Source organism: Sesamum indicum, unplaced genomic scaffold (genome assembly GCF_000512975.1).
Source record: "Sesamum indicum cultivar Zhongzhi No. 13 unplaced genomic scaffold, S_indicum_v1.0 scaffold00177, whole genome shotgun sequence".
Lineage (NCBI taxonomy): Eukaryota > Viridiplantae > Streptophyta > Magnoliopsida > Lamiales > Pedaliaceae > Sesamum > Sesamum indicum.
Window position 1 is genome coordinate 91,653 of NW_011628077.1, and position 11,941 is coordinate 103,593.

Consider the following 11,941-nt stretch of genomic DNA (forward strand, 5'->3'; position numbering starts at 1 on the left):
ATCCGACTATTTTGTTGAACACTCATAATAAAAGTAAAATCATACTTTTAGTCCTACTAGATCGAGTCGTACCCACTTTTGATCTCATATTTTATGGGTTCAGCACATCCAATTTCAAAATCCTGAAAACTGGATGCTTTTAGTCTTCTGCCATTAAGTATTTATAGCAAAAGCACATGTTGACCACGTGTCGTTAATCAACGGACAAGAAAAGGGAAAAAAAAACTGCCTCCAGACATTAGTTGCTGGTTTATGGAGGGAAAATTGATGCTTAAACCTCAAAAATCTTATCCCTCCTGACTAGAAAAATTACCGAAGCGATATAGCATTTTTCTTCACTTTAGCTTGAAGAAGAAGATGTGAAAATATATCATAAATATCTCAAAATACCACAAATTTTGATAAAAAAACAAAAACAAAAATAAAAATCACAAATATCTCAAATCAAAAACTCTGTATGAATCTTATCAATCATGTATAGTTTGTACCATATCAAAACAAACTATTTGATATAATTACGTCTTCATCAAAACGATGTCTAATGGCGTATAATTATGTAACTGGAGTCGCAGACCTGGTCCACAACTCGGCCCTATATTTATTTTCTTCATTTTTCTGTTTGTCCACAGCTCGACACATAAGTGTTATACATTTTATTTTAATTATTTTTTAATAATATTAAAATAATTAAATCTGTATATCTCTAACAATTGAATTTAAAGAGTAATGTTCAGTATTACTTATTTAGACCTCTCAAAACACTGTTAATTATTTAGAGGGTGATTGATAAGCTTATTTGCAATAAATTTTTATACATTTTATAGCATGTTTTTAGAGTTTATGAAATATTGAATTTTATTTTAAAAATATTTTTTGAAATCTTTACATAAGATAACATTACAAAGTTTGTAAGATATTAAATTAAAATATTTATTCAACATGATTTTATAAATTTTTAGTATTTTTTTTATCTTATAATATTTTTTCTTAAAAATCTTATCATATATTTTTCATCATTGCATAAGTTATCAAATATTTTGTGAGGCGTAGACTACAACTGACATGTCTATTAAGCTATATGGGTCATCAAAAAACTGTATTTGAATCGGTTAAAATTGGCTGATTATGCTTGATTTATTAAATTAATTAGACTGGACCTCGTTTTGAGTTTTGAAAAATTGATACCTTAAGTATCATTTAAGAATAACTAAATTTTAATAATAGATTTCGTAAAAGTACATAATTTGTAAGCATCTTAATTATAAATAACAAAAATAATGCATCCAAGGAAAAAAAAAGGCAAGAGAAAAAAGAAATATTATTTTCTAAATAATAAAATATTTTTTCTTTATTAAAGAAAATAAAAGGGATAAATAGTTGTTACAAAAGCATAATTGACAAGTTTTGAAAATATAAGTGCATGGATTAAATAATATTTTAAATGAAAGGGGCATTTTTATAATTTAAGAAAAATGGAGGGGGAAAGTGTAATTAAGTAGGAAATAAAATTAGGCAAACGGAGGAAAGAAAAACCCTTCTCCGACTCTCTGTCTAAAACCCTTCTCGTGTGCTGTTCTTCTTTCGCATTTTTCCCAGCTCATCTTTTTCTCCATTCTTGCTCTCGTTTTTCGCTCCGTCAAGGTATGTAGATCCGCTTCTTTTTATCTTTTTCCTGTAGAGCATCTTTCTCGTACTCTCGAACCATATGCAAGAGCGTTGCAGAATCTAATTGAGTTCAATTGGGGGTTTTTTCTCGGGGTGAGAGACAATGCTCGGTAGTCGAATTCATTTTTTGCTATAAAAAATGGGTCTCTGAGCGTAAAGCACGCATACGTTTTCAGTCCAGAGATGGTTACTTGATTTGGTTATTGTTGATAAATTGGGTAAACATTCTTGTTTTTCCTTGAAGGGTTTTAAAGGATGGAGTACTTGATACATATAAATGTGTTCTTCGTTTTTGTATTTGTTGTAGTTGGTAATTTTGTTGAACTCCGTATGTTTCTTTATCGTCACAGGTTTTGAGGTGTAATATTTGATGCTATGTAGCTTATAATTTTAGTTGGTGGGTTGTTCTCCATTGGTTTACTCTACCTAGTAGATAATTTGGTTGGAGAAGGGGTTTGTTGTTTGATGGTACGCATTTTGGGAAGGAACATTTTGATCCCACTATTTGCATTTTGCTATTATGCAGCGGTCTAGAAAATGAATTTGAAGAATGTCAATGTTCCGAAGATGCCTGGTGGAGGTGCAGCTTCTGCTTTAATCAAGCTGGGAGTTGTTGCGGGTCTCGGCATTTATGGACTTTCTAACAGTCTCTACAATGTTGAGGGAGGGCATCGCGCCATTGTTTTCAACCGTGTTGTCGGAATCAAGGATAAGGTTTTTGTCTTGCCTTAATCTATAGCATATGACATGATACTAAATTTCAGAATTGTACTTGTTATGACATGATATGTGCATTTCTGTCGAATTCTTGCTGACTTTAATCACCAATGAAACAGTCAGGTAAGCTCAGTAGGTAAATGCCTGCATGTCCCTTATACTTTGTAAGTAATTATTCATAAATATGAAAGACCACAGAGTTCTACATGTTGGTGAGAGAAATGTTTTTCTAGTTGCTTATCAATTGCTGCTGTGTCATTGCAGTACTTGGTTGCCTGCTATGTGTTACTTCATTTGTTAATTAACACAATGTTCGTATTAAATTTGTGAATTTTGATTGGAATTTCAGTGTACATCTTGCTAATGCTCCAAGAGAGCAAACTTTATCTAGAATATATGGAATTGACATGCCGGTTGTGCTTGAATTTTTATTCTCCTTGATTATTGTTAGCAAACTTGTCTTCCTCTATGGTATGAGGTCTCTAGTTGAAGATTAGTGAGAACTAGATCACTTGTTTTAATATGACACAGTATATATAATTTGTACTGAAAAGCTCTCTGTATATTGTTAGCTGTTGTCAAATGATGTACTTGGGCCAAAGTATGTTAATCCTTTTTAAGGTATTCTTCAAAGTATGTCTATGGACTTCTCTTGTCTGCTCAATGTACAGGTGTATCCTGAAGGAACACATTTTATGATCCCATGGTTTGAAAGGCCAGTCATTTATGATGTTAGGGCACGACCACATCTTGTTGAGAGCACGTCAGGCAGTCGTGACCTTCAGATGGTAAACCCCCTTTCTCTCTCTCAGGAACTCACATTCTAGTAGGGCCCTGTGCTGGCTGACAGTTGATGGTGTTGGAAACTCAGAGAGTTTGATATTTACTCTCTACTTGAAATGCGTTGTCATATGTTTGTCAAATGATTCAAATGTCTTGTATTCGTGCGTGAAGATAGGAAGTCACTTGTACACAATATAGGAGATATTTAGGTTGATTAGACACCATTTTCCACCTGTGCTGCTTTAAATTGTGTTTGCTTGTTTTGTTGAGGCAGAGAGAGAAGCTTTCTTTTACATCTGCCAAACATGCTCCTTCAAATCTCATGTGTTGTGTGTTTAGGTGTTCCTCAGAAATCCTGAGGCAGGTTCATCAGATAACACAGTATATCTCCTTTTTTATTTAGTTAATAAGGCACTGTTCAATTTATTTTTTGCATTTTTGAGGGGTTGGGTGCCTTGAGTTTTAGTATGTGCTTTATTAATTTTTGGATTGTTGCAGGTAAAAATTGGTCTTCGGGTTCTCACCCGTCCCGTGCCAGATCAGTTACCTACTATTTATAGAACCCTTGGTGAAAACTACAACGAGAGAGTCTTGCCTTCAATCATTCATGAGACTCTTAAAGCTGTGGTAGCCCAGTACAATGCTAGCCAACTTATCACCCAAAGAGAAGTAAGTACAGGCACTAGTGGGGCTCTTTCATTTTCCCTTTTTTGGAGCAATGGTAACTAGAAGTATGGTTATGCTATTGTTACACTATATGAAACCTTTGTTTAACATTATACTTGCTTATTTTCTCAAGCAAATCTAGAAGATTGATGGTTTACTTCATCTTTGTAGGGTAAAGCACATTGTATTAGAGCCTAGACATGATCTTGCTGAAGCATTAGTGTGTATTCTGTCAGATATATTAACATAGAATATGGACCTGGTAGATGAATTCACTTTTAGCTAACTCAAGTTTATCAAGAACGAAGTTAATAATGTAGAATGTCATGGAAGAGATCAAATTATAAACGGACAAGGATAAATGGAATGTTTTTCTGTAAAGCAATTTCTAATTAATCGCATTTATGGATCCTCCTGATGACAAAGTTGCAAAAATTACTTTATATAATTTGTTTCCATAATGAGTTCACATGGCATTAGATTGAGTCTCTGTTTGGATCATGAAGATTCTGAAATTCCATAATGTCATGGAAGCGGGAATGACAGGATGCTTTTACTTTGTAGAATGTGAGTAGGCAAATACGGAAGATATTGACCGATAGAGCCGCCTACTTCAACATTGCATTGGATGATGTGTCAATTACCAGCTTGACCTTTGGAAAGGAATTCACTGCTGCAATTGAAGCTAAACAAATAGCTGCCCAAGAGGCTGAGAGGGCCAAGTTCGTCGTTGAGAAGGCTGAGCAAGACAAACGAAGTGCAATAATCAGAGCTCAGGTAAATGGTTTACTTTATGCTCTATCGGTGCCAAAGTAAAGACTTGATTTGTTACGGTTCAAAGTCAAAACTTTTTAATATTGTGACTAACTTATCATATGGATTTTCTGACCTAAACTTCTGAATGTAGTTGGAAAATTGATTAGATTGTTTATTATTTCATTAAGAAAAATAGTCAAATTAACTGATCAACAGTAGAATACTCGTCATTTTCAGGTGTAGGGTATGATATTCTTTTAATGTTCTCTTTTATCTTTAATTCTCACAAGATACTTGCACTTAGACAGTAGTTCATTGGTATTGATATGTGGTTTCTGGCGCATTATTCTGCTATGTTTTATGCAGTCCAATGATGTCAAGCTGAGCCTTTACCGGGTCAAATTGTTTTATCTGAAGTCATTTATCAATTATATACTGAATCAAATGCAATTTTTCTCCTTTTGCCTCCAGGGAGAGGCTAAGAGTGCCCAACTGATCGGTCAAGCTATCGCCAACAATCCAGCATTTATAACACTTAGGAGAATCGAAGCATCTAAGGAAATTTCACACACTATTGCAGCTTCAAGCAACAAGGTGTACTTGAACTCCGACGAGTTGTTGCTAAACCTCCATGAGCTCAATCCCCCTAAGAAGTGAACAGTGCAGATGGCTCAGATGTCTTTCTTAATTTGAGTTATTAGCGACACAAATCTGGCAATCTCTCTTCCTATTAGACTCTGAAGAAAAGCATTGGATTGAACTTTCTTGGCTAAGTTATCATTTAATAATATCCTGCTGCCTCCTTAATTTATCTTCCTATGTGATGGTGTTTGGTACGCAAACTTCGATATTTTCTTGTATACTCTACTGAAGTTTTATTACATCAAAATTCAAATCCTCCACATTGTAAGTGTTATTGTACTGATTATGCAGTTGATCCCACTTAGACTTATGGATTATATTTTCATTTCTAGCATATGTGTTTTTCAAATGCTTTCTGTAGAAAAATTGTAAATTAAAGAAACATATAAATAATCATAAAAATAATCTCTTTTTAGTTAGAATATATCTATTTTAATTTGTATCATTCATGTTAACCAAAATAATTTATTTTCATGTAGCATAATTATATATTTGGAGTCATTATTTAATATAGTTACTATTAAAACTAAATACTCATATAGTATTTATTCTTCTAATTAGTGTTATAAAATATCTTGATTATATTGATATATATATATATATGCATATAATATTACTAAACTTAGTGTACTATTAGGTCAGTTATCATAAAATGAAATATTTACTTGACATTAATAATTATATAATTTATATCTCTCGTCTCCATGTAACCCCAAAAACACATTAAGATTTCAATTTTGCTCATTTTTCAGATGGCCAACTTGGCATTGCAGAGGCATCGTCGGTGGTGGATGAAAACAATTGTAAGTCATCTGCCGCTTAATTATAAAAGTAAAAGATGGTGTGAGCATTAACTTGTTTGATTCATGTGTGTTCCGCCTCTATTACATCTCATTTCTTCTTCATTTTCTTTTTTCATTTTTTAATTTAAATGAGTTCACCGATTCTAAAAGTGGCTGATTTTGATGAGTTTTAATTGGCCCACCATCTATTTTTATACTCATATTCCAACTTATTATAGCTGCAATTTTCTATCCAATCCTATCTGGGTTTGAAATATATTGATGGCAAGGCACCACATCTATTATGTAAGATGTGGTTTAATTGTACAATTGCATCTTAATTTTCCCAATACATATTTATCTCCCCAACAAAACAAAATGCTCAAAAATATGAACCCAAGCACTATGCAAAAATGTTGTCTCTATTAAGTTTTCGTTTATTTTAGTAATTATTTAACAAACTAATCCAATATGTTAGTCTCTATTAAGTTTTCGTTTATTTTTTATGCTGAACTAACTAAAATATTCTTATAAAGTATGAATTATAATTTTGTTTATTTTTTAAAATAATTGAAATTTTATGGTCTAAGACCTCATTTACTTTGAGTAAAGCCCGTTTATTTTGATGTATAAGCCTGTATAAAAAAAAATTAATACATGTTAATACAAGGTTCACTTTATTGTATGGGAACCTAATATAAAACCATTGTCCTATACTAATTACTTTTATATTTGAATAACTAATACCACCTGAAAATGTGGTATAAAATAGTCCCAAGGTTGCACCAAGAAATAAGTGACCATTGTACCCCATAATTTGCTGAATAATAATAATAACAATAATAATAAATGTATTATTATAAATAAATGTAGTAATAATAATACATTTATTATTATTAATAATAATACACTTAATATTATTATTATTATTATTATACACTTGATATCCTATTTCAAGAATACATACGAGTAAATACCTAACTAATACACAATCCAATGTGTATTTTGAGTTATACCCATTTTTCACAAATTCCATGAATTCACAAAGAACAAATCCAAGTTTCCAACTACTAACATAGTCTAAAGCAAACACTCTTCCAAGAAACTATATGCAGCGCTTACATACTTTTCCTCCACTTAACCCCTCCAAGAATTTCCCACTTTTAACACATTTAATCTGTGCTAACGGTGTTTGATGCCTCCTCACTTGGGCGACTTTCAATTCAGTAAATTGTCTTAATCTTTAATTAGCAATTTTGGGTGGAAGTGATCAATGCTATATACATACTAAAGTCAGGAGAGGTGAAAAAGGAGTACCAAGTCTTGGCCTTCTCTTTCCATTGGCTTCCTTTCCATATCATTCCATATCAGCTGGAGAATTGACTTCACTTGCTTCTTCCCAGATATGAACCCCATTTGACTGTATGAAAACCAACATGCTTCAGGTGGGATTGGTCAATTATCATACAATGCAATATCTTTTTAAGAAAAACAAATTTACAGAACTAGCACCACTCTTGTCTAACAGTACTATAACTAAGAATTGAGTCCCAAAAATGGCCAACAGAACCTCTGCAGTCTCAAGACTCTAGTTCTTGTATACTTGTTCATGCAAAGCGCTCAAGACAACTGGTAGTCAAAGATCATTTTGGGGTCAATCCCATCACCATTTGACATTCAAATTCCCACTAAAAACACAAAGAACAACTGCAACTATACACACCAACGTTCCTTTTCTTGAATAACAATTCCAGTTAACTTACTTTTACACCGTTTCTTCTTAGTGATCTTACAACTTTGGCTTCGACTCTAAAGTGACAAATGCTTCATTTACGACACTTGGGGTTCGAGTATACCGTAAGCAATTGTTGGAAGTAAACTTTACGTCTTCTTTTCTTCTTTGATTTTTCCAATTTCCAGTTTCAAGAAGAAATCAAAACCCACAAAATTATGTAAAAGAAACGGAGATAGTATTCACTAGAAGAGAAAAGTGATGTTTACATGGATGATCTACTGGAAGACTCTTAACAGTAAAGCCCCACCTTTAAACCCTACAGCAGCCTAACTACAACAAAGGGAAAAATAGTAAAATTATTCTTTTTTCTGATTAAAAAGAAAAAGGAGACCATACTCCTCAAGAACTGGTGAATTTAGTTACGGCCTTTGTTCCTTCAGAAACAGCGTGCTTGGCCAGCTCGCCGGGCAACACCAGCCTCACGGCGGTCTGGATCTCGCGAGATGTAATCGTCGGCTTCTTGTTGTAACGTGCGAGCCGCGACGCCTCCTGCGCCAATTTCTCGAAGATATCGTTGATGAAGCTGTTCATGATCCCCATGGCCTTGCTCGAAATCCCGATGTCAGGGTGGACCTGCTTCAGCACCTTGAAGATGTAAATCTTGTACGTCTCCGTGCTCTTCTTCATCCGCTTCTTCTTCTTGTCACCCGCGGCGGCGGCGCCTTCCTTCGGAAGCTTCTTCCCGGCCTTGGGCTTCTTCTCCGCCGGGGACTTCTCCGCCGCCGGAGCCTTCTCGGCAGCGGGCTTCTTCTCAGCTGGCTTTTTCTCCGCCTTTGGTGCCATTGAAAATGAGAATTTACTCTTCAGAGAATCTGGATTGCTTCAGTGTGAGGAATGGGAGGGAGTTGTGAGGAAGTTTAGGGTTCATATAGGATTTTGGAGTTGAATATTTATTGGTTGATATTCGCTTAACACGGATATTGGTTTTAAACCGTCGATTGGATGAAACTTTACACGGCCCTGATTAATTCGTGCACCGCACTTTGAAATAAATTGTTGCTGGTATATGATTGGCGGATTTTCAGGAGCTCGGATCGTGGACCTGAGCCGTTCATTAGACGGATAATGGACGGTGCAGATGGAGCACTTTGATAACTAAATATCTAGTTATTTTCCTATTAGTCAAATGATTAATTACTATAAAGTAATTATTAATTATATGTGCTTCTGAATAATATTATTGACGTGCATAAAAATAGACTAGCTCAAAAAGGCCCAATGTGCTCAAAAAGGAAGAAAGAAACAAACAGTCCAAGGAGCCCAGTAGGAAGGGAGGAGGCCCAAGACATTTGCCGACTAGAACTATGATCAAAGCCCACCAAAACACTCAGCCCAAAAGGCCCACACACGTGGCAGCCCACCAAAACACTCCCTGTATAAATACAGATTTACTTCTCTACACGGGGATACTCCTCTCACGCTCCTCTCACTCTCTAAACACCTCTCTTACTCTTTAACCTCTTTCTTAAGCTTTATTTAAGCATAGTATCACGTATTCTTACACTTTTTAGCAAATTGATTTACTATATCTCGATTCTTAATCATATTTACTTACTATTTTGCTCTATTTCGTCTTGAATTGAATACTAACTTGGGTATTGTATTGCTAATGCCTTTTTTTGCAAGTTCCCCCTTTAGGATTTGCATTCGCTTCGATCCAAGACTTAAATGATTGTCCAGATCTATTGAACCCATGCGTTTTTTGCACGCATCGAATATAGTTCATTTTTGGATGATTAATACTTAATCCGTCTACCAATAAATTGAGTTCAGAGATTATTGGATGATTTTATAAGTTTTTTCAAAATCTTTTATAAAATACTTCAGAATTTATAACATATTTACCAAAATTTTAAAACAGAGTATATAGGATTAAAAAATAAAATGTTATAATTTTCTAAACTCCTGTAAGAAAAATACAGAGTTTTAAGTTAGAGTACGTTTGGTTAAGCTTATTTAAAAGATTTTAAGCTCATGCATTGTATGAGATATTTATAACATTTTAAATTTTATTTTAAAAATTAGTTCCTAATATGCTTCGGTAAAATAATATTACGCATCTTATAAAAGGCTAAAATCTCACTTTTTTGTTCTAGTAGATAGAGTCATGCCACTTTTGATTCTATGCTTACGGATTAACACATTCAAACCCAAAATTTTTAAAAGATGGAAACCTTTTTAGAATTTTTTTTTTTTTTTGTGATGTGCATAAAAATAAGTTAACCGATATACGATTGTGTATCATATTTTTATGATTATCACTTCACTCATTACGTTAAATGAGTCGAAGGTCTAATCATCCAATAACATTTGAATAGATAAATATAAATTTTATAATTTCAAGAATTTGTAAATTTATTAATTTAAAAATAATATTTTACTTACAATTGATGTTAAACACTATAGTTTTTGCTATAGGACCTCTTAAACAAAATAAAAAAATAAGTACATATTCATATAAAAAAAAATAAAACATGATGAAATAGTCATAAATTTAATAAAATGAAAAGAGGATAAAAGAGTAAAAACGATCATAGTTCAAACAACAACATATAATTAACCCTCTTTTTTATTAAAAAATAACTTATCAAGAAGATAAATAAAAATATTATCGGGTATCTATTAATTAATATCAGGACAAAATCTAGTTTTAAAAGTTTTGGAAGATTTTTATTTAAAATTACTTAAATTATAAAAACTAACTGATCTAAAATTTGAAAGAAATTGTAAAGATTTAAGAGTAAAAAGTAACTTATAATAAAAAATAATTAAGAATTTCACATAAATGGATGGAATAAAAAAATAAGAATTAATGATGAGAAAGAATAATTAATGAAAGTTAATGCAATTAACTATTTATATATATAGAAATAAATGTACGTGAAAAATTAGATCAAAATTAACTTGTCCATGTCATATGACATGTACGAGAGATATAGAAATATTTGTTGGTTTATAATTTTAAGTAATATAATATGATATAATTTAACTAGTTCAAATTTAAAGTTAATAGATTTTAAAATTATAGACCAAAAAATTGTTCCTATAAATTTAAAATTCATGATTTCATGTTCATCAATTTAATAAATCATCATCAATTTAAAAAATATAATTCTATATGATGTCATTATAGTATAGATTAAAAAAAAATCCTACTATTTCAACTATAGTTTTGTATAGATGCTTTTTTAATTCTTCGGACTTGGCATGGTACATACACAGTACGTCCTCGAATATTATAAGGGTGTATTTGGGTTGACGGATTTAAGTTTGAGTGGAGGACTTGGAATTCTTTTTCTCTTCATATGACTCCATTTAAAAAATAAATAAAATTAATAATTTTCGACAAAATATAATTCAAAATTCAAATTAAAGGATTTGAAATCCTTCAAATTTAAACAAATTCAAATGATTTGTTATATTATTAAGGATATTTTATAATTTTTCAATCCAAATACAATCTAAAAAAAAGTATAAATATATAGAGCAGTTATTAGCCACCAGAAGTTTCCCCGAGATACATTTTGGTCAAAGGCTCCTTGGAAATGTCGCCAGAAAAATAAATGCCATCATTTTTTGCCACCCAGTAACAGTTTGTGCTGCATTTATTCTTCAAATTTTTATTGAAAACATCGAAACTCCTCTCCAATTTCGGGCCCCACCATAGGTGACAGAAGTACAGAGTGTTGGGCAAAAAGTTGTCACAAAAACTCCAGTGAAAATCTTGACCGTTTGAAAGATCATGATTTCCCAGATCGTCATTCTTGGATGCGCAATGCAACTTTAATGGTGCAGAATTTTGAGGTAGATTGCTAATGATATACACCTCGTATTCATCAGTAAAGTGACAGTTAAGACTCACTACAACAAATATATGAAGAAAAAAACTAAGTATTATGAAGAGAAACAATAAAATGAGTTTCATAATTTTATACTTTATTTCTCTAACTATAATGTTGTATGAAATATGCTATTTTCAACTTTGGTAGTTCTATTTATATGATTGAGAATACTAAGGATGATGATAAAAAATAGTAATAAAATCCAATCTATTATGATTATGCAATTAAATAATTAAAATCATATTTTACTATACATATATAATTCAAAAGTAAATAGAAATATTTTATTATTA

At 32.3% G+C, this 11,941-nt stretch overlaps 2 protein-coding genes across 2 annotated transcripts; one reads left to right on the top strand and one right to left on the bottom strand.

The window, feature by feature from the left end:
- The first annotated feature begins 1,504 nt into the window (after positions 1-1,504).
- Positions 1,505-5,489, top strand: LOC105179592 (prohibitin-1, mitochondrial-like). Its single transcript, XM_011103229.2, has 6 exons — positions 1,505-1,641; positions 2,192-2,379; positions 3,054-3,170; positions 3,664-3,834; positions 4,396-4,608; positions 5,059-5,489. Exons 2-6 carry the CDS (start codon positions 2,203-2,205, stop codon positions 5,242-5,244), a joined length of 864 nt encoding a protein of 287 aa, XP_011101531.1. The 5' UTR covers positions 1,505-1,641; positions 2,192-2,202; the 3' UTR covers positions 5,245-5,489.
- A 2,470-nt stretch (positions 5,490-7,959) lies between these two features.
- LOC105179593 (histone H2B-like) lies at positions 7,960-8,658 on the bottom strand. The gene has a single exon (XM_011103230.2). It carries the CDS (start codon positions 8,587-8,589, stop codon positions 8,146-8,148), a length of 444 nt encoding a protein of 147 aa, XP_011101532.1. The 5' UTR covers positions 8,590-8,658; the 3' UTR covers positions 7,960-8,145.
- Between the last annotated feature and the right edge of the window lie 3,283 nt (positions 8,659-11,941).

What these genes read in the sequence shown, in the direction of transcription:
- LOC105179592 (XM_011103229.2), top strand. Translation starts at nt 2,203, where the DNA reads ATGAATTTGAAGAATGTCAATGTTCCGAAGATGCCTGGTGGAGGTGCA. An exon ending in AACTTATCACCCAAAGAGAA is followed by an intron (nt 3,835 to 4,395) that starts GTAAGTACAGGC and finishes TTTACTTTGTAG; the next exon opens with AATGTGAGTAGGCAAATACG. An exon ending in GTGCAATAATCAGAGCTCAG is followed by an intron (nt 4,609 to 5,058) that starts GTAAATGGTTTA and finishes TTTTGCCTCCAG; the next exon opens with GGAGAGGCTAAGAGTGCCCA.
- LOC105179593 (XM_011103230.2), bottom strand. Translation starts at nt 8,589, where the DNA reads ATGGCACCAAAGGCGGAGAAAAAGCCAGCTGAGAAGAAGCCCGCTGCC.